Raw genomic sequence first — 22,876 nt, 5'->3', positions numbered from 1 at the left:
CTATATTTATTTCATATCCGTACCAAAATTATCAAATTTTATTCATATTCAGTCTAAAATTCAATCAATAGTATAAAAAAAATATCTCAAATGACATGGAGACGGATCGGATTTAATTGCCGCCCCTGGTGGTTTTATTTTTTTTTTTAATTAGCCTTTAAACAGTTGGAGAACAAATAAAGAAGTTAGCCAGTTTCAAAGTGTAACCACACCGTCATTTTATAATTAAGAATTGAAAAAATTAATTGTGAACCACCAATAATACAGAGTCAATCACGTCATAAGAAAAAAACAAAAGATCCCTCTCACCTTATTACTTTATTTTCGTGCAATGAATAATATATCCTCAGTAGAATAATGTCATTAAAAAGCAAATACAAAAATAATTATCTGTGTTCAAGTAAAATTATAATTACACATACATCACCATTCCAAATGTGTTCAAGTAAAATTACAAGCAAGCAGCAAATCGGTGTGCATTCTAAAATCAAACACATAATATATATGAGCATCATTCAAAGTACTAAAGCTTTTGTGTATAGTTTTCAAAACAGAAATACAAAGAAAAAAAATATATATATATATAAATAATTTGTCTTCATATGGTTTGTTTTATAATTTTTTTTAAGTGACATGGAAAGATAATGAATAAAAATTATTAAATAATTAATTATTTAATTAAATTATTATTTAATAATTATTTATTATTATTTTCACACGTAAATAACTTCGAACCAGTAGTTATTGTTTTTTTAGAAAATTTTAACTTTATATAAAGTTAATAGATAAAAGTCGTTAGATAATATTTTAGTCAAATTTATCAAATTATTTATCGAATTCTCAACTATTAACCTCGGATGAAGTTTAGGAGAATCGAAACGCAATGAATAAAGCTACCTAGTGATCCTTCGAGAAGATGCTGATCCAGTCGCTCCACCAGATCCAAACATGTGTCCATGAGACTGATGCTGATGCCCCATCATCATCATCATATGTGATGGCACAATCCCGCCACCACCAGTACCACCGTCGTTGGTCTGATCAGCACCAGCATGCTGCCTAGTACCTCCAATCAAAGCAGTCCTCTCACCCTCCATCTCCCGATACTTGTGTAGATACACCTTAAGAGGCTCCACGTACTCCTCAAATCCAAGGGTAGTCATGGCCCACAGCAGATCGTCGCCGTTGATGGTCTTGCGTTTTTCTTTTTGGCACTTATCGGAGGCTTCACCCGTTATGAAGCTTATGAACTCCGACACACACTCCTGCACCGTCTCCTTAGCCTCTTTCGAGATCTTCGCGTTCGCCGGCAGCGCCTTCTTCATGATCCTGCTCACGTTCGCTATCGGCAGGAACCTGTCCTGCTCCCTGAACTCGCTCGTGTTCCCTCCTTGTCCTCCTGACTCGTTGTCCGATTCCGCCATTGAAGCCCACAAAAAGCATCTATATATTAGGGGGAAATTTTAAATTAGGGTTCATGCTGTAGAATGTGTGCAAATATGTATATATAAGTAAGAAGTGAGATTAAACATTAGGCTTTTAAGATGGATAAAGCAAGGAAGGGATGGTGAAAAAAATTGGCGGGTTGGACTTGAGAGTTCACAAGTGAGTGGGTATGTAAATTAGATCATACTCTATAAATTAAAGAAAAGTATAAATAGACAATGAAAATAATGAATGTATCGAATATTTATTTTATTAGGTGTGCGGATGATTATTCTAATATTAAAATTTAGGTGAGTAATTTAGAGATACAATGTATTTTGATTTGATTGATAGTTATTTATATTATTTAAGAAAATTATTAATTACTTAACATAATCCATAAATTAATATGTTACCATTGTTATACTAATTCCTTTGTTGGTAAACCTAATGATTTAAGTTTTAATAAATATTTAAATTTATGTTCAAGAATTTTCGGATCCAACACTTTGACGTTCTAACAATTTTTCAAATATATTTATTGGATAAATTAATTTCTGACAAATTTAATTATAAGATAACTAAGTTAAAAAAAATTATTTATTTGTCTAACAAAAATAATTATCGATAATTTTTAGAAAATAAAATTTATTAAAATACAAATGTCATGTCTAAAATTTTTTTAAAAGTTAATTTTAATACATACTATTTAAGATTTAGTTATATGTAATATTAATAGTAAAAGCATATTAAAAAAAAAACACACACACACATTTAAAAGAAAAAGAGAAAAAAATTCTATGAATAGCTCTGATTCTTCATTTAATTAAGATCTAACCTTTTAAGGTTGTTTGGGGATTCATAATTAATTATATTGCAGCCTGTTCTTAAGAGCAATGTGGATTGTACCATGATTAAAGGTCTTTGGGATATGTAATAAGAAATTGGCATGTGTCCTTTTATGCTTAGTGTTTGATTAATAAGGTTAAAATTAATTAAGATCATTGTGCCATGGCCCGGCTGGTTCATAGGTTAACAAAGTTTGATTATGGAGTACATGGAGTAAATTAAACGATGGTTAGGCAACTAAGCCTTGTGTCGTTGTGTTCGTCTTTGTTAATTTGTAATGTTACTTTTATATTACAACAATTCAACTAGTATCTTTTAAAAATGTTACAATATTTAGCTTTTTATTATAATAATTTAAAAAAAATAAAACAAACATATCTAAAAATTATGAATAAATTTAGTGTCTTTTTAAAATTAAATACACATTCAAAATACAAATTAAATAAAACTAAAATTTAAAATTTATGTTTCAGATTTAATATATCTAATTATTAATATATTATAATATTATAATTTAAATACATATCTAAAAATCTAAAAATCAAATTATTCAAATTCAAAATTTTGATTTTAAAATTATAAAATAAACCTTGAACCATCTAATTATTAACTAAATCCGTATAAACAGAAAAGTCACATTCATCGAAAACCAGAGGCGTACATCGATAAGTCATCATCCGCCGTCGTTCATCCACGCCACCTTTCTCTTCCGCGCTCATCTTCGAAGTTGCCTTCCTCTTTCTCGGCGCTTATTCACAACGCCACATTCTCTTTCGTTAACACTCATCTTCATTGCCGTTTTTCTCCTCCTCGTCGCCGTTCGTCAACGTCAACGTCGTCGTTCGTCCACACCAAAAACTTACTTAAGATACTTTTTTATTATTCTATATAATTTTTTTATTTTTTTTAAATAAAAAATCGAATAAAATGGCCTGAAGAGATTTTCATATATATTGCAATGTTAAATTATTTTTGTATGTGCAATTTCTGGATTTTGGAAGTTTTTTAAAAATATTTTCCATGTAACTTCATAATTTTAGATGTGTTACAATTATTTTTTAATGTTTAAATTTAAATTTTAAATTTATAATTTTGGATGTATTTTAAAAACATTTTTTGTATAACTTAATAATTTTAGATGTGTTACAATTTAAAAAGAAACTACAATTGAAAATTGTGTATATAATTATATTTTACCATTCATCTCTAGATCGAAAATTGTAAAACAGATCTTGCATCTTATCAAAGGTACAATAAATAAGGGATTAATTTTTTTCTAAATGCATTGACTTTAAATTCTTTTTCTTGTGCAGATATAACTTGGAATATTGTCTAACAGAATAGAAAAAAGAAGAAAATCGTCTTACAAAGAGAGAAGAAATCTAAAGAAGAAAAAAATAACTAACTATGAAATGAGTAGGAAGTTAGAGAAATTTTAGTTTTTAAAATTTAAATTAATCTTAATTATAAATATGTATCGTAAAAAATAGGAATATATTTTACGGAAAAGCTCTGCATACAAGCCATTAGGGCTTGTATGCTTTACAAGTTTATTAAATGATAAATTTAAAATACTCGCTCCTCCAGCTACGTTGATTACACGCGCTATATAATATGCCGCGTATATCTAACTTCCAAATTTAAAATATTTGTTTCCTTCTTCGTTTTCGTTATTTTGAGATTTGCTTGTTCTTCTTCTCGCGCGTTTTCGCTCGTTCTTCTCCATCGATCTTTTCCTCTTCTTTTCTCACTGGTATGTTCTTCGTTTACGTTCTCTTTTTCTCTCTCTGCAACTCGAGCTTCGTTTTCTCTGTTGATTTGTTGTTTTCTGAAATCAAAGTTCGAACTCGTTTTGAAGATAATGGATCCTTCAAGCTCAGATTCTGCGCTGTATCCAGGCGATGTGGATTATGAATTTGAATCTAACGAAGTTCCTGAGGTTTGATTTACAGTAATTTGTATAGCATTGTGTAGTTTAAAAATTGCTGAACATTGTTTAATTAACTGGAATTTATAGCAGACGCTCGGGTGTAGATCAATATCTTCTTTGGGTGTATTTTAGCTATTAGTGTGGGTGTATATACACTTTACTGGTTTTTTGTTATTTTTAATTGAGTTGTTGTTGTTCAATTGTGTTATATGTATTATATGAGACATGATTGTGTGTGTTTTTAGTTTTTGAGATGGTGTATTCTGTAGTCTGTGTATTCACAGTTTATGTCTTTAAAGGTCATTCTGTAGTTGAGTTGTTTCGGTTCGGGTGTATCATATAAGACATGATTGGGTGTATTTTGTATCATATCTATGGGTGTATTCACAGTTCTGACACGGTTTATTGTGCAGCCTCTCTCTGTTGTTGATGACGAGCTTGTTCCGAAGGTCGGAATGACCTTTAGGACCCTTGAAGATGCCGGAAAATTTTACAGGGACTACGCCAAGGCTGCAGGTTTCTCTACAAGAGTTCGGTGCACAAATAGGAAGGGAAACGAGATTAAGAATCAACTGATTACATGTAGCAGAGAGGGAAAATGGAAATCTAAAATATCTCCAACCGAGAAGACCAATCCGACAGCCGGTTTAAACTGTCCTGCAAGAATTTATATACACACATTGAAGGATGTCGGTGCTTGGATCATTTCAAAGGTTGTGCTGGATCATTCACACCCCTGCTGTCCAAGCAAAGCAGAGATGCTCAAACAGCACAGGGAACTAAGCATGTCCATTCGTCGTACGATAGAGAATAACGACGAGGCCGGTATCAGACCAAGCAAAACCTACCAATCATTTGTTGCGGCTGCCGGAGGTCACCGCGAGTTAAATTTTATCGAAAAGGACGTGAGGAATTACATTACCAGGGAAGTGCGGAATGTTTCCGAACAAGAAGATGCAAAGGAATTCGGGAAATATTTGTTAAGGATGAAAGAGAAGAATCCGAATTTCTTTTTCGAGCTCCAACTCGAGGAGGATCAATCGATTAAGCTGGCCTTTTGGGCCGACGCAAGAAGCAGAGCGGCCTGTGAGTATTTCGGAGACGTCATTTCATTCGACACCACCTACAATACAAACAGGTAACAAACTGTCCCTTTTTATGATGCTAAATTAATTTATTTTTACTAATCCGCAGCAGAGGTGTATATTGGCTGTGTCATTGGGTGTATTCTAAGCATTTGTTGGGGTGTATGTAATGATTTTGCATTCTGGACCATGGCAATTCGTTTCAGGTATAATTTGGTCTGTGGTTCTTTTGTCGGGGTGAATCACCACGGCCAGTCAACACTTCTCGGATGCTCTTTGATGAAGAACGAAGAAATTGAATCATTCAAATGGTTATTTCAATGCTGGCTTCGTTGCATGGGAGAAAACGCTCCGAAAGGGTTTCTCACCGATCAGTGCGCATCAATGAAAAGGGCTTTAGAGGCCTGTATGCCAACAACAGTTCACCGCTGGTGTATTTGGCACATCATGAAGAAGATTCCAAGCAAATTAAACGGGTACAAGGCACACGCCGATATCGAACAACAAATGAGCCATGTTGTTTGGAACTCTCACAGCAAAGACTCGTTCGATAGGAATTGGAACAATTTTCTGGTGAATTTTGGTCTTGCGGACAACAAGTGGCTCTCAGGTAATGTGTTTTTAAATTCTGCAGCAGAGGTGTAAATTGTACTATCTCTCGGGTGTATTTTACTGTGTGTGTTTGGGTGTATTATGCAGATCTGTACGAAGACCGTCACATATGGGTTCCTATCTATCTGGACCACCACTTCTGGGCAGGGATGAGAAGCACACAAAGGAGCGAGAGCATGCATTCATTTTTTAACAAGTACATTACCCGTAACAGCTCGCTCATTCAGTTCGTCAAACAGTACGATAATTGCCTCGGAAGCAGGGAGCAAGCAGAGAGAGAATCAGATGCTGCAGATTTTCATACGGTCATACCATGTGCAACCAAATCCCCCATCGAAACTCAGTTTCAAGATGTGTACACCCAAGCAAAGTTTAGGGAAGTCCAAGCCCAATTCAGAGGAAAGGCGAATTGCATCACCAGATTAAAGAATTCTGCTCTAGGCTATTCAGTATACGAAGTTGGAGAACAAGTTTCCAGCTCAATATTGGACAAGTTCGCGGTTACCTACGACTCAGTAGCAACCGAGGTAAAATGCCAATGCTTATTATTCGAGTCGAGAGGGATACTGTGTCGTCACGCACTAAGCGTGTTAAGCTTCGAACAAGTAAGCCAAGTGTCCCCTAGGTACATACTGGAACGATGGAGCAAGAAGGTAAAGAGGCGACACACACACATCAAGAGCAGCCACGACGAGCCACTAATTGAGCCAAGAAGCAAGAGGTTCGACCAACTTGTTTTCCGTTCGCAAAATATTTGCAAATTTGCCTCCGAATCAGAGGAGCTGACTGCAATTCTGCACCGTGCGTACGACAACGTCATGGCCGAGATGGAAGCAGTAAAAGCCAAAAGGAAGGGGACATCCTCTTTATCCCACGAAGACGCCAACTTGGAATCCGTTAACGAGCTTCAAAGCCCGCCAAGGATTCGAACAAGAGGACGTCCAAAAAACAGGCTAGGTTCAAAGCTGGAGAAACAGATTGCAAATGCCACAAAGAAGAAGAAGACAAAAGTTTTAAGCGAGGTAAATGTAATGTTCTTTAAATCTGTGGCGATTGAGTTTATTTTTCTAGTTAATTGTTTAGCTAATGCGTGAGTGTTATATTCAGATAAACCTGTTTGATGCTGCATCAGTGGCGCATTCAAGTAGCAGCCAATACCAGGGACAAGTTATAAATTATCAGTTCAGGGTACCAGCAGCAGGGGATAACTCTTTGGGTGTATAGTTATAGGGAGTATGGGTGTAAAATCCCTGTTACCTTTGGGTGTATTTTTGTTAATAGACAATTTACATATAGACACATATATAGATACATATAGAACAAGAGCTGTAAAAATTCACATGTTATGGGCGTATATTTCAGTTGATGTTTTTTTTTTCATATTTTAGTAGATGTAATTCATTCATTTTGAATACATCACAGACAATTGGGTGTATATTTTTACTCAACCTCGGGTGTATTATTAGACTAGCGTTGGGTGTAACAATTTATAATATGCGTATGCCTTGATTTTTTTCTTTATGTTTTACCACCTGTAATACAGTTTTTGAATACATCACAGACAGTTTAGCAGCACAGATAGTTTAACTATGGGAAAAAATATACATTGAATAAATTGAATGGCAAACATTTACATCATTTGTTCAATTTACAAGCTACCCAGTTTCTATATCCTCAGAATTAATCTGACAAAACGGACTCAATAATACAGAGGATGGCTTCGACAGTCTTATAGCACTACTCTCTCTAATTGCGTGATCTCTCTGTCTATTAATCTCACTGAATAGTATCCGGGAAGCATACTCCACTCTGTAGTGGTCCACCTCCTCCTACAATTAAAAAGTATGTTATGTTTAAACAGAAATATTAATTCAGTAAAGTAATACAGAGTTATATAGTTCTAAAGACAGTTACCTGTGTCCAGTTATCCCATTCATACTTCCCCTTTTTAATGTTTTCCGGCTCTATTAACTCAAGCCACTTCATTACGTAAATAGCGCAGTCATAGCTGAAAACGAAGAAAATAAATTACAAATCTCATTTAGGAAAGTTTAAGGTTCAGAGTCACAAATCTATACCTTGTTTTTTGGCCTGAAATTTTAACATATGCGGCTTTTATTTCCTTCTCCTTCTCGCCTTTCTCGAGAGGTTTCCCGCCGGCATATGCTATCAATCTCGAAAATACATATCCCTTAAATACCAAAAGAAGTCAGTAATACACCCGAATCAATGGACAAGATACACCCAATCGAATATGGAATATACACCCAACTCAAATTTCAAAATAGATCTATCTATTAAAGTAAAGAAGACAGAGAGAACTTACAGTGAATTTATTAAGCTGCTTTCTCTCAGGGCTTGGAGCTTTTTTGTGTAGCGGGTCAAGTATTTGACATTTCCGCGTTCTTGTATTTATTAGCCACAACCACCAATGTCCCGTGTGGCAAACAGGAGCAAAAATCTGAAGGATTGCCACATTTCAACAGTCTGTTATTTTATTTGGCATATAAGTAAGTAAGCGTACTAACAAATTTACGAAACAAAAACTTACATATGGATGCGAACTTAATTTTTTCCTATCTATGAAGGGAATGAAATTGGGGTAGGCTTCCACCCTGAATTCTTTGTTCGTTTTCGGAGATATGAATTCCCCGTTTGGGTGATCAGAAAGTGTCATGCTCTGCAAGAATTGCAATACAAGAAATGAAAACATGAACATAAACAACTTACACCCAATCTAAGCTAAAAAAATACACCCAAACCCATTCATAAAATACACCCAAAGTTCGTAGAAGTAACACTTACCACAATATCTGGGGGGAGACAGTATATTTGTGCATGAAACCTCTTTTCCTTTTTCTGGTTTAGGATGAGGCAGATGGCAGATACAACCTAGAAATCAATTTTAAATTAATAACCATTGCAGTTGACTTTGGTGTAAAAACATTAATGTTAGTCTAAAATTACCTGACTTTCTATATCACTGTTTGCCTGGAGGGATGCAAGGTGCGTTCTCATCAAAATGTACTGTCCTTGGCCAATCAGAGTGCATATCTCCTCAAACTCGTTAGTATTGCCCTTTGCATCCTCCTTCACTCTCGTCCCCCAGATGTAGCACTTTTCTTTCATATCATCCGGAATTTGATTTGTTCCCCCCGGTGTTTCAAATTTAGCAGAACTTTCTCCCCCAGTCTCTCTCCGAATTTGTGGACTTTCGTCTTTTCCCTTTGACGCACTGCCTGCTAACTTTTGGACCAAACTGTCCAATTGTTCCAGCATAGTTGCAGCTTCTGGAGATTTTTCCCTTTCTGTGTCCTGCGTCGACGCCCTCTCCTGGCTTGAATCTGTCAATCCAAGGCTGAATGATGGCATCGGCAGATCTGTTTTAGGAACATAGCTTGCTGTCCGTGCCATCATCAACAGGGCAGCAGCTTCCTCGGCGTTTGGATGACTGCATCATAATGTATAAGAATAAGAGTAAGAATATACGGATGACAAGCAAAGATTGATTCTAGTCTAATTAACTTACATTTTTGTTGGAGCTGGGGGAAGCTTGGGTGTTGTTTCTTGATGTTGTTTGGGGGTTTCAGGAGTGCTGCACAGTTGCACAAAATCGATCAGGAAGAGTATACACCCAAACTCATAGCAAATATACACCCAATACTATTTTCTTACGTTTCTCTAGCCCCTTCAATCTGTAGCATAGGGGTTGGTTCGAAATCTGCCTCAGTGGTTGTTTGCTGGGATGGCGGCACAAAAAATTGGATCGGGACTCTAAACAAGAATAAAAATGAAAGGTTAACAACGTATTTGAAAATAATAAGGTTATAAGGTTGAAATATTCTTGGATAACTCACATTGCAAGCGCTTCCGACGGCGTTTGTTCCCTAACAACCATCACATTCGAATCATCCGGAGTCAACCTAAAATACACCCAAAGAAGGTCAACAAATACACCCGAACAATTCAAAAAGAAGACGGACTTTGTTTTTTGAGAACTTACATAGTTGCAGTTTTTGCTTTTTTTGCTACCTTTTTTTTCTTGAATAAAATAATAAAGGGCTTTTTTTTCTAAAAAAAATATATACAGAATTAGAAGTAGAAGTTATTAGAAGAAGAAAAGTAACGGTTATTTGAAAGAGAAATTACATGCTCTGAGACGGCTGGTTTACACTGCTCTGTTCTGTGCGTCTCTGAGAGGAAGTATCATCACTTCCCAAGTTGACAGCCGGTAGTCTAAACAGATTTCATGTTATTCAAAACAAATATACATCCAACTTAGTTATAAAGATACACCCAACTTGATGCACAGAATACACTTATATTGTTTCACAGAATTCATCCAAATCACGATAACAAGAATTTATTAAATAATAAAGCTTCTTACGTTTCAGAGGACACATAGCGACCTTCTGTCGATCGCAGGTCAGCCTGGTTGTTCCTGTGAAACAAGATACAATTATTAGCAAACAAAAGACACCAAAATCTCAAATACACAGCCCAACAAGACATACCCCTATGCAGCAGATTTACGAACGTTTTCCCCTAGCTTACGAGGTACTGTACCCGTCAAAGTATTGATCTTCTTCAGGAGGTGAATCCTCCACAACTACTTTTTTCTTTTTTTGTGGTGTTCTGGGTGGAAAAAAAAAACAGTACCAATCAGAAATAAAAAATTAATTTTATCACAGAATATTAATGAAAGAAGTGCTTACTCTTTTGGAGTTGTTTTTGTTTCTTTCTTTTTCTTCTCCTTCTCCGCAGGAGATGATTCTTCGCTCCTATAAGTCAATAAAAGACACCTCAGTTAATACACGAAATCTTTATAACGAAGCCAAAAGAAAGGAGTAATAATTTCAGGACATTACTCGTCACTTGATTCAGATTCAGATTCTGAATCAGAATCTGACTCCTCTTCCCTCTCCTTTCTTTTTCTTGAGTCCATTCTGCAGGCAAACAATCATCATTTACAACATATTAAAAATACACCCAATTCAATTCACGAGACACACCCAACTGAGTATACAATATACACCCAACGCAGCAAACGAAACACACCCTGCTTAATAAACTACATACACCCAACGTGGACAAACAAAATACACCCAAACCCAATATAGAAATTACACCCAAGTATGGTACTTACTTTTTCCCCTTTTTGCCGGGGTGTTTAATTCCCGAATCCTCCGAGTCTTCTTGAGCCTCAGACTCAGAGGTAGAAGTGTCACTCTCGGTAGTTTCTGTCTCCGAAGACGATGTTGAGCTCGCCTTCCTTTTTTTTGTTTTTTTTATTTCCTGTTCTTTTTGTTTTTTTCTTTTTTTCTCATTTTTTCTTTTGTCTCTGCCAAATTTAGAATCCCCTGAAACATGAGATATTTTAGTTAGCACCATTCGGGTAAATAAAGTACACCAACTTATTATGATTACTCACCAAAGTTTCCTCTCTCTCTTCATTCATTCTTTTCACCAACTGCTCCTTAGTCCAGTTGGCAATCCATGGCTTTGGTGGTCTTTCACCCCTGTTGTTGCGTCTGTTTTTTGAAAGGTGAAAGTAGATTATCATCAGGGCGAAGAGGCAGCCATTGATTGCCTTCTTCTTCTTCTCCTGGTAGTCTTTTATGCCCCTGATCATGAAGGTCAAGACATGCCCCCCCAGTTTCTGTCCTCTATGCCCTCCATCTCAAAAATCGGGACCAGGTGCACCGGCGATATTTTGTTTATCGTCGTTGGCAAAAGGAACGCCATCTGTATGTAGAGGATGAATATCCTCTTGAACATCACGCGTTCCTCTTCGTTGCCAACGCCGATTTGCATCATATCATCGGTAAGACTTTTGAGAGTCTTACCCTGGAATCTTTTATAAATTATTTTGTCAGATTCAGAAAGTTTCTTGTAGTCAACTTTCTCAGGAAATAGATCTCCTACAAAAAGGAAAACAACAAAGCATCCAAGTCAGTTCAGATACACCCAAGCATCAGGTTAATATACACCCAAGCAACAACTTAATATACATCTATAATTTTGAGCTAATTACCTGTTGCATTGATGCCAAGCGCATCACCTATTTTTTTTGGGGTTATATGGAAAGAACCATATCCTGTCCTCAGTTTGTTCTCCCCAATTTTGAAGTTTTTTGCCAACTCTCTCAAGAGTTGGTGATCCACTCTCAGTGGTGGGATGTGCATCAACCCACCGAATCCAAGATCCCTGACAATGGCCTTCTTCTCCTCAGTCATGTTCCTGAACTTATCATTCAGGAGATGTGTGGCACATTTGAGGTCTTTGGTTTGGTTTGCTGCTGCCATTTTCTCTGAAACTAAAAATACACCCAAAGGCATCAGTAATATACACCCATATATATATGACTCAGATACACCCATTGATAACAATTAAGATACACCCATTGATAACAGTAAGATACACCCATATATATGAGTCAAGACAGCCAGATATTCCCAAGATACACCCATTCATAACAGTGAGATACACCCATAGATATTATTCAGATACACCCAACAATGTCAAACAATATACACCCATTCATTACAGTGAGATACACCCATAGATATTATTCAGATACATACATATAGATATCAGACAGATATCACTCAGCCATGCTTCAATATAAAGCCACATTACAAGGTTAAGCAGTTTAAACCCCCGAATCTACGGAATAAACCCCCAAAAATCAACAAAAATAGCAGGAGAACTTAGAATAACAATGTAGAAGACGTAGAACTTAGAAAAACGACGTATAACTCAGAAGAACGACGTATAACAAAGACGCAACAGTAACAGTAAACCCTAGCAGAACGACGTAGAAGAAAAGTGAAATATACAGTATTTTAATGCACTTACGTTGAGTATTCTTGGTTTGTTTTTTCTTCAGATTCTTCTTCACAGAGAGGTTGATGGTGTTTCGATGCAGTTTTCGAACTTCGATTTGTATATTTTGAAAGTTGATTTTCGCTCGAAAATGAGAGGGTTTCGTTGTTTTGAAAGTGCCTTGAGAAATGGAAGAAGTGGAAGAAGTGGAAGAGTCTCCCATACGTAACCGTTCGAATGCTCAGCGCGTGAGTTGGACGCGGCATCTTATCTCTCTTTCATGCGCGTGTTTCGTGTTTGGGCTGGGCCAACTTGGTTGCTTGTATGCTTGTATGTGTAGCAGGCCCGTATATTTTAATTAAAAAATAATTAAACAATATTAAAAGTTGACCAAAAATTAAATTTTGTTGTACAAATAACATTTTTTATATTACAAATAACATTAGTAATAATAAAATAATGTATAGTGAATAAAAAGAAGAATTTAAAAAGTGCAATAAATGAAGTAGAAAAGAGAGACATATGTTGATGAGTGTGGTAGAGTATATGATTATGAAAACTCAACTTCCTTCTGTAAAACTCTTGCAATCTCAAGTAATTATAGCAAGTACTATTATTAGTTTGACCAATCATGAGTACAAGTTATCATGACTTGTTCATAAGTTGTTAACCCTTATGTTTTATTTTCAGCTACTTCCTATTTTATAATCTTACAATCTCAATATTGAAAAAGTTTTTCTCTAGTTACACATGTCAATTTATATTTTAAAAATATTCTAAATAGTTTTTGTATAATATTTTTTATTTATTGATATCCTTAATCTTCTTTTATTCAGTTGTTATTTATTGAAATTCTTAAAAATAAAATAAATATTTAAATTAATCTTTAAAAAATGGTAAATTAAACATTTTGATTTCTAACGATTTTTATGTAAAATTTGTTGACAATCGTTTTTATCTGACAAATTAGTGCTTCTATCATTTTTAATCAAAATTTTCATATGTATTGAATAATAAATAAATTATTAATAAATTTTATTATAAGATAATTAAATTTTAAAATATTATTATAAAATAAATTACTCTCTTTTAAAACAATGACGAAATAATTTTTGAGAATTTTTATAGAATAAAAATTTTAAAAAATCAAAATATTTCATCTGAAATTTTTTAAGAATTAATTTAAAATATTATTGTTAAAACCATGATAATGGTGAAAAAATTATATAAAAATGTATTTAAAAAAGAATAAAGTGACAATTAGATCCATAAAGATTTCGATTTCGAATTAATTATTAGTCCCTACAAAAAATATCAATTTACTCCTCCAGATTAGTAAATAGTAGATACATGATGTTCTTCTATCAATTTATTAACTAAAACTTAACGGTAATATTTATATATACTGTTAATTATTTTTATGTGTCTAGCTATAAAAGATAGCATATAGATTACAATTTTTGGAGCGAAATTTAACTTGTTTTAATAGCATTTGTGATAAATAAAGAACAATTGATAAATGGCATATGAAAACTTAAAAGATAATAAATATTTCACTGTCCAAAACTATATCGTTTTCATGCTTATTTAACAGTAACGAGATATGCACCATTGTAAAATATATGGACAATTTTATTTTGTTTCGCACTATTCATTGACAGAAGGATATACATGTCTATGGTTTGCTACCTTGGAGACCTAATTGATACTTTTTTTTTTCTTCAAGGATTAATTAATCCATGTTCAACATCTTTAAGGATCTCATTGTCACTTTACTTTAAAAAATCATTAAAAAAGTTTATATTAATAAAAAATATTATTCGTACACTAAAATTAAGCATCAATGTATTTATATATAAATACATATGTAATTTAATTTATTTTTGGATAAAGTACTGTTTTGGTCCCAGCTTATCAGGTGAATTCTATTTTAGTTTCTACAATTTTAATCGTCTTATTTTTATTCTAAAACGTTTAAAATGGTATCAATATTATTCTACCATCAAATTTTTCACTAACAATTAACTGAATTGATATACTGTTAATAATATTTTTGTTAAAATTACTATGGATCAACCCTCTTTTTCTAGTTTTACCTTCTCATAAGTTTAAATTTTATTCTTTTATTTTTTTCTTTCTCTTTTTTTACATTATTAATTTTCTAAAAAATGTTAAAAGAAGAAAAAAGGAGAAGAAAAATGAAGTTTGAATTTGTTGAGATGATAAATATAGAAGTAGGAATTAAACAAATGTAGTTTTAACAAAAATATTATTAATAGTACATCAATTTTTGTAAATGTTAATAAAAAATTTGACTATAAAATAATATTGATGTCATTTTAAATGTTTTAAGATAAAATCATGACGATTAAAATATTAAAAATTAAAATAAAATTTATTTTAAATATTTAAAATTAAAATAATATTTTATATTTTATTTTTAATGTGTATTTATATTTTAATATATATTTTATATTTGTATTTACTTTTAATGGTTTATTTGAGTATAGATGCAGTCTAATGGTATATTAATTGGAGGCTTATGAAGTTTGTATGAGCGCAAGCGAACAGGGAAGGAGCTAAAGGGTCGTCAGCGTTACGAATTTGCGATAGATGAGAGGAATATGATGGCGAATGTGGGTCCCTCTCATTGATTACCGTGGATGCTTCGTCACTCAAATCCAACGGGCACTGTTCACTTGATTGCCACTAATTTTGATGGTCCTGATGTCAATACTTGATTCCCAGAACCACCTTATATTCCACAAATACCATTCCACCTGTCCCTATAATCATCTCAACGTGATAGTTTGGACCCCACTATTATTATTATTTTTTTTTCTTTTAAGGTCACTGTTGATCTAAACCCCTTTCACTACTAATTACTAATTACTACTCCTACTCGATTAGACCTCTTGATTAATTATAAAGTGTGATTTCCGTGTAATTTTATTGGCCACCAAATTTTTTGTAAAGTAACATATTATTTATTATGTGTTATGTGTCATTTTTTAATTGGTTATTAGATTAATTATAGTTAAACTTTTATAATTAAATTAGCTTTTAAAATGAGTAATTATGTAAATTTTTAAAGTATTAAAAATTAAAATATGGCTTTTGTTTCTAAATCATTTTTAGAAGATGTTTCCTAATCTTTAGTAATGGCTTTTGACTTTTAGCTCCTTCTCCGTTTCTTCATTTTCGTCGCACCTCCCAAATAATATCGTATCATTGATTGTAATTAAATTATAAACCAACTGAATAACTAACAAAAACTGATAAGGAGTTTCACTAACGCAAAAAAAAAAGAGAAAACCAACCTGTCCAAGCACGGCAAAGCAAACTCTAGCCAGGAATGACAGCAACGACAGGCTCTAACCAGGGATGACAGCAACAGAGGAGGAGGCGACGACAAGAGACGCACCGGAGTAAGGAGACGCGACAACGCAAAACAGGGGAGCCACATGCAGAGACGGATCCAGAAATATTATTATGGGAGCCAATAACATATATAATATTAAAAAATTATGCAAAAAATTATATAATGTAAAATGTATTACAAAAATATACTGATAGAGAATATATTTTAAAATACAAAAAATATGTATGTATTTTTTATTAACGAAGTGGTCGATTTTTTGTATCATAAAATTCACCGATAATAGAATCTGTGCCAAATTTTTCAGCAATTTTATTTTTAATATAATTAAAAGACAATTAGCAAAAAATTCATCTTTTATTTTGTTTCTGAGTTATTCTTCACAATATTCATAACTGAAAAAGATCTCTTAGTTGTAGTAGTTGAAACATAGAGAATTAATACCAAATGAATAAAGAATGACGCTTACAAGAAGAAGAAAAAAATCTACTTTATGAGATTTGAAAAATTTTATTTAATTTAAAAATATTAGTAGTAATATCTTTTCAAATTTTTTTAATATTGTTACTTACTTTTTAGATATCAGAAATCATTAATATTTAAGTTAGATTAGATTTTTATTTATATTAAACTAAATACTAAATAAATTTTTTAATAAATTAAATCATACTTAATAACTTATTACTATTAATCTTTTTTTAAAAAAGTTGGGGTCGAAGCTTCCACTCGCTCCCGTATGTCCGTCCCTGGCCACATGCGACAACGCAGTGTTGGAGACGCACCGGAGCTGGCAAGATGAATCAAAGGAGCAGAAGATCGTGACTTCTGGACTTTGAAATTTGGAAGAGACTGACCGAGAAGAAAGAGTTGCTGAGTGACATTGAGAGAGATCGAAGAAGAAGAATTTAGGCGTGATCTGAAAAAAAAAATGAGTTTCTAATCTTTTAATAAATTATACATTTATCCCTTTTAAAAATTTAATTACAATATAATCTAACTATGGTTAAGATAGTAACTCAAATTAAAGGTAAATATTCAATTAAGATGTGATGCATCATAAAAGATAATTTAAATATTATTTTAGAAAAAATTGGATAATATAATTTACCAAATTTATTTTGATATTTAACTGGATTTAATTAAATCTAATTATGTAAATTAAAATAATTTAGATAATAAGTATAATATTTGATTGATTTTATTTTTATATAATAGTGCAAAATTGAATGTTAACAGAAAATAATTAAATATATATTAATTCTAATTGTTATTGGTTAGTACTTAGTATTATAGTATTAAGGTGAGAGATTTTCATGTAATTATTTTTATATAAAATTAATAATTAAAAATTATTAGATAATTTGATAAATTTAATTAAATTATTATTTAATTATTTTCAATTATCAATTTTACATAAAAATAAATTATATATGAGTTTTTACATAGTACTAATTAGTACCTGCTTACGGTGGTTTTTAATGTTGGAAATAAGGCAGGTGTCTCCAATATCACAACTTATACACTAAAAATTAACCAATAAATTATTTACTTATATAAAAAATTATTAAAATATAAAATATATATTTAAAATTAATTTTTTTATTATTTTAAGACAATATTTAGATGATGATGATAAAGAAATCATTTTACTGTAAAATATTGTAGTATGGACGTTAGTTTCGGTTTTGTAAAAAAATATAAAAAAATTATATTAAAAATAAGTTAAATAATATATATTTATATATAAATATATATTAATTAATTTAATAATTAATTTTTAGTATACACATAATTTTTTTAGAATAGACTAAAAAGGTAGATGTGTAATTTAACTCGAAAATTGGTAGTATAATTCCTCGTCCTAATTCTTTGTGTTAGAGGTCATCGACAAAGTATAAGTAGTACGTATAAACTATACTTTGAATTATGGTCAAAATAAAATCATAATAGATGGGATATATTTGTAAGAGATATTTGGACTTAGAGTTGTCGTCTGCTACAAATTTGAAATGAATTATAACGTTACAACAACAACAAAGTTTTGTCTTTTTGGGTGGAGTCGGCTACATAAATCAAATGATGTTATTGTACTTTGTCATATATTATATCTACAGAGAGAAAATAAATTATAATGTTAAGACCAACAAAATCAAGTATAGTATAACGGATTGTACTCATATTAAGACATTGATGTCTTTTTTTTTAACTGGGACTAAATAATTAATTTCTTAATTTTAGAGGTTAAATCGAAGTGTGCATACAATTTTACAAAATCAAGTGAATATTTAGCCGTTATTATTATATACTAATAGATTCTTCAAAACACCTCAGCATGCAATTTATATTTTCTTCGGGTTTATTGCCCTGCTTATTTATTTTTAGGTCAACGGATAATATAGTACCTCTATGCTCTATCCCCAAATAATTATCATTTTGACCTTACCAAATTGATACTTTCAAAATATTTCTGCAGGGGATGGAAGTAGTAGTAATTGTGTTTGTTGCCTATCTGCTTGTTCTGTGTTGACAGTTACCCGGTGTGAATACTGATTCAAAGATAAAGAGAAAAATAATGTCTCTACAGAATCTCAAACAATTCGAACATAATTACCAACAAGGTTAGTGAATTTTCATAATTAGGTCACTAGGATGCGGCATTGAGTAATGATTCAAATCATAAAATGAGAGTAGAATTTGAAAATTCTGTCGAGCTCAATGGCGTCATTTAATCCATTTAGCCGTCTCCACCTAGTAGGATAAGGCTTTGTGGTTGTTGCTCAAATTAAACCACGAATAGTTGATCATATACAAAACTAAGAATGATCATACAAGTGTTCAATATTAGCTAAGATCAATTATTTGGTATTCTTCAAACCAATTAAGGCATTCCCATATGAAGCACACTATTAAGTAAACTAACATCAAGTAATACATGCTACTAAGCATACTTAACATAGGTTCATATATCACAATCAAGGAAAAAGTAAACTCAGAATACCACATCCTAAGAGAATAACAGAGTGAAGTTTCAGGGCCTTTCCCCAATCTTCTGGTCAGCTCTAGCCAAGGCTATGTATTTCGCAACATCAGCGCAGCAGGCAAGCTTATCTGCTTTCTCATCCGGGATTTCGACTGAAAACTCTTCTTCAAGAGCCATAATGAGTTCCACGCGGTCCAAGCTGTCCAGGTTCAAGTCCTTTTGAAAATCAGCTGTTTCAGTAACCTACACAATGGACAAGTAGAAAAATGTAGAAGTAACAGTAAGCTCCCCATAATGTTATCCCTCAGCACAAGAAACAATTCAGCAATATCTTGAGGTATTCATATATAAAATACAAGATTTTCATATTGATCATTAATTGTTTTTTTCTAATACCTTTGAGGCATTGATTTTATCATAGTTCTTGGCAAGTGCAATTACTCTGTCCAGTATCAAATCAGAGCCCGATCCTGTTGAAGAGCACAAGTATCTGAATTGCATATTGGCACACTCATTCCCAGAAAAGCACCATCTTTCAATTGACCTCCTCAAGTTCACATGACTCAAGATAGATTTCCTTATGCTTTGCATATTCAAGATACCTAACAATGCAAGTATATATAACCTGGTTAGTTTCAAACCATAGAGCAACAATCTAGATCTCTGAGGTTTCCACTCAATAGGGACCCAGTTTTGCAGACGCAAGCCGAGAAACTGTTTCCAAAATTTGAACCTTTCAAGATAGTAACCTTGCTAGGCTCATCATCAAATTTGAGCTACTTCAAAAGAGTGCTAATTCTTTTACACAATTAAAATAAAGGCACTTGTCCTGCCCCCTACATAATGCTGACACCCCCTTCCCCCCTTATATTATTGGATGGGGATATGGAACACTAGAATCTGATATAAATTTTGTAGGACCAATACCTGAAAAAGGGTCCTACATGGAGGGGCTAACATTTGAAAAAAAAACTTATAAGATCTTAGGACTCTCTTACCATAATAGCCAGCCTTTGTGGTGATGGTTTTTCCAAGTTCTTTCGGCTCGTTAGAGAATCCAAATCGGATAAATCCTACACTCTGCTCGACTTAGTATACTAGACAGACAGTGCATGAAGAGAATTGGTTAATTATTTAGTATGGTCCTTCAAAATCAAACCATATGCAGATAAGGTAAAATAAACTTCACAGGATCACTATTTTACCGGCTAGCAAGATATGAAACACCAACACCCACACCCACACCCCTTCATTTGTTTTCAAAGATATCACCATTAAGAAACTATGGTAGATTTTGTCTTGTAGATATTTACACTAAGATATCACTGGTGGTTGGTCATCACATAGTTGACAGTAAGCAGCATGTAATAGTTACATCAACAAGTTTTCCTTTGAGCTTTATTGAAAGAGACACTTGCAATATGATATCATTTGCTCACACATACCTCACCCATATTATTACCTGTCCACTTTAATTTCAAAATCAATATCATTCATTGATTTTTCAACAAATTAATCTAATTAAAATGACGAAACAACCAACTTTTTTTTTCTTCCCACGGTATTTTTCAACTCGGCAGGCCAAGGACTAATTCATCACAGATCGAAGCTCCTTTAAGAGATGAGCTACTACATGTACAAGGCGGGATTCGAACCCCGACACTTGTTTAAGCAGACTAATGAGCTAACCACTAGACTAACTCAACTTAGTTAAAGGAAACAACCAACTAAACTAGCAAGAATGACTAATACACTTAGCCTGGTAGTAACAAAAGAAATTGGCCAAACCTAAGAGCTACCGAAAACTCCATCTATGTTACATAGCCGGATCAAGGTCTAGATAAACGAAGACGATTGTGTTAGGTCATCGACAGTTAATATAAAAGCTTTGTCGAATCTTCGAGTCTTCACATCTAAGAGCTATTGAAAGTGACAAACAGTAATTATGGCAGGCACCAAATAAAAATATAATATTATTATTAGCACGAGTGCGGTGAAAGCTTGAAATGAGACAGAAGAGAGAAGTGGGCACTCACGAGATTCTCCGCAGGGACTGGGATTTGATCAGATGTATGTATATAGTGACAAAGGTGTTTGATAAAATGTCACAGAGAGCGCTAAATGCTTGATATGATATGATATGCACTTGTTATTTCTCTGCCTCAAATCATTTTAATTTTCATTGTCTCCTATTCCTCTTATATGCACATATCCTAGCATGTATAGCATAGCATCTAGGTCTTGTTTTCTTAAGGCACCACAATATTTCCAGTGATGCGTTTGAAATGTGAAATCTCATATTTAGGCATGATATATATAATACAATACTATATGTTCTAATATTATTTGTTGTATGGTTAGTGCATTGTATAAACTTATTTATTATCAATCTTGTTAGGTATATATAAAAATTAGTTATCACATCAACTACTCTATAAAATATATACCTTAAAAATAAATTAAATACCACGTATATTTATACGCAAATATAAAAAAAAAACTAATTTAATGACTAAATAATTCCTAATCTTTTTGCTGCATTCTCGTTTTAGTGTTAAAAGATCTCTCTTTTTTCATTTTTTTATATGGTATTAGAGTTGGATAGCGAAAATTGTTGATTGGTACTTAATAAAAAAATTATTATTGCAAAATTTGTTTGACAATAAAATTGAAAGAGGTTTTGCAAATAGTCCAGTGGAGGTTGATGATAATAATAGTGCGAGATTATTTATTTTTTTGTTGGTTAAGTACTAATTAGATTTTAATAAAAATACTAATCTCTAAATTTTTTCTCTAAATTATTTATACATTGCTTTAGTTAATTTAGACTTTAAGAAAAAAGACTCTAAAAATAACATAATTAACTCTAATAGTTAAAATAGAATCTTGTAAAATCAAGAAACTCACATTAATTCTGAGATACTATTAGTGCTATATATGCTAATATAAAAAAAATTAATAAAAAGTAAATTATTTAAGAATTGTTTGATATATACTTATTCATATTTTTCTATTAATTAAACTTTTTTATAATAAATAAATTTATAATATAATATCAAAATTTATAAAATATTGATACTATATTATTATAATATCTTATAAATAATACTATCACTGAAACTCATACTTAGAAGACATGGTACAATACTAGAGTGGTGATTTCTTAGTCATCACCTCAAATCAAATGATGAACTAATTAATTAGTCCTTTGAAACTAACTAACAATTTCTAAAATACAAGAGAATCTCAATCTGTGAGGTCAAATTAGATTAACCAAAAACACTAAACAAACAAAAATTTCTTAATTATTTAAACAATCACAAAATAATTGTACCTAACAAGTAACAAACATGTTTAGTAAGTAATCATAAAGTCGTCACAATCAAATGGGAAAATGATGGGAGGGAAGATAGTAAACACCTCCCCCTCATAAGTAACGTATTGCCTCCTCCATTCTTTAATTGGAAGAAGAAACAACAAACAAAAACACAAACCTGAAAACAAGGCATACCCATAATCACGTAGACAGCATGTTCAAAAGTTTCAGAATTTTTTTTAGAGGAAAATAAATATACTTATGAACATACCAAAATGCCTAAATTATTATTATGATTATTATTATTATTTTACAAACTATAGGGTTTTAGGATTGAGTTAATTAGATGCACTCAATTATGAGTTGTTGTTAATAATCAATAATATGATGATGTAACCAGCATCCCCAACAGAGTCACAAGTCTTCATACCATTTCACTCACAACCCCATTCCTCTCCCTTCCTCCCTTTTCTTC

At 32.5% G+C, this 22,876-nt stretch overlaps 2 protein-coding genes across 3 annotated transcripts; both read right to left on the bottom strand.

Annotated features, from left to right (window-relative positions):
- Positions 1 to 317: 317 nt before the first annotated feature.
- Positions 318 to 1,802, bottom strand: LOC112796042 (nuclear transcription factor Y subunit B-3). The gene has a single exon (XM_025838295.3). It carries the CDS (start codon positions 1,422 to 1,424, stop codon positions 894 to 896), a length of 531 nt encoding a protein of 176 aa, XP_025694080.1. The 5' UTR covers positions 1,425 to 1,802; the 3' UTR covers positions 318 to 893.
- A 16,996-nt stretch (positions 1,803 to 18,798) lies between these two features.
- Positions 18,799 to 21,319, bottom strand: LOC112796041 (acyl carrier protein 3, mitochondrial). Of its 2 annotated transcripts, XM_025838293.3 has the most exons (4): positions 21,122 to 21,257; positions 20,084 to 20,182; positions 19,482 to 19,687; positions 18,799 to 19,328 (listed from the first exon to the last, which is right to left on the bottom strand). In XM_025838293.3, exons 3-4 carry the CDS (start codon positions 19,674 to 19,676, stop codon positions 19,134 to 19,136), a joined length of 390 nt encoding a protein of 129 aa, XP_025694078.1. In that variant the 5' UTR covers positions 19,677 to 19,687; positions 20,084 to 20,182; positions 21,122 to 21,257; the 3' UTR covers positions 18,799 to 19,133. The 2 variants fall into 2 exon arrangements, with proteins under 2 accessions (XP_025694078.1, XP_025694077.1); XM_025838292.2 differs by lacking the exon at positions 20,084 to 20,182 and having other exon boundaries at positions 21,122 to 21,319.
- Between the last annotated feature and the right edge of the window lie 1,557 nt (positions 21,320 to 22,876).

The sequence above is a fragment of the Arachis hypogaea genome, chromosome 4 (genome assembly GCF_003086295.3).
Source record: "Arachis hypogaea cultivar Tifrunner chromosome 4, arahy.Tifrunner.gnm2.J5K5, whole genome shotgun sequence".
In the NCBI taxonomy this organism is placed as follows: Eukaryota; Viridiplantae; Streptophyta; class Magnoliopsida; order Fabales; family Fabaceae; genus Arachis; species Arachis hypogaea.
The sequence above is the reverse complement of the archived record's forward strand: the minus strand, read 5'-3'. Positions and strand labels throughout refer to the sequence as shown.

What these genes read in the sequence shown, in the direction of transcription:
- LOC112796041 (XM_025838292.2), bottom strand. Translation starts at nt 19,676, where the DNA reads ATGCAAAGCATAAGGAAATCTATCTTGAGTCATGTGAACTTGAGGAGG. An exon ending in ATAAAATCAATGCCTCAAAG is followed by an intron (nt 19,329 to 19,481) that starts GTATTAGAAAAA and finishes TCCATTGTGTAG; the next exon opens with GTTACTGAAACAGCTGATTT.
- LOC112796042 (XM_025838295.3), bottom strand. Translation starts at nt 1,424, where the DNA reads ATGGCGGAATCGGACAACGAGTCAGGAGGACAAGGAGGGAACACGAGC.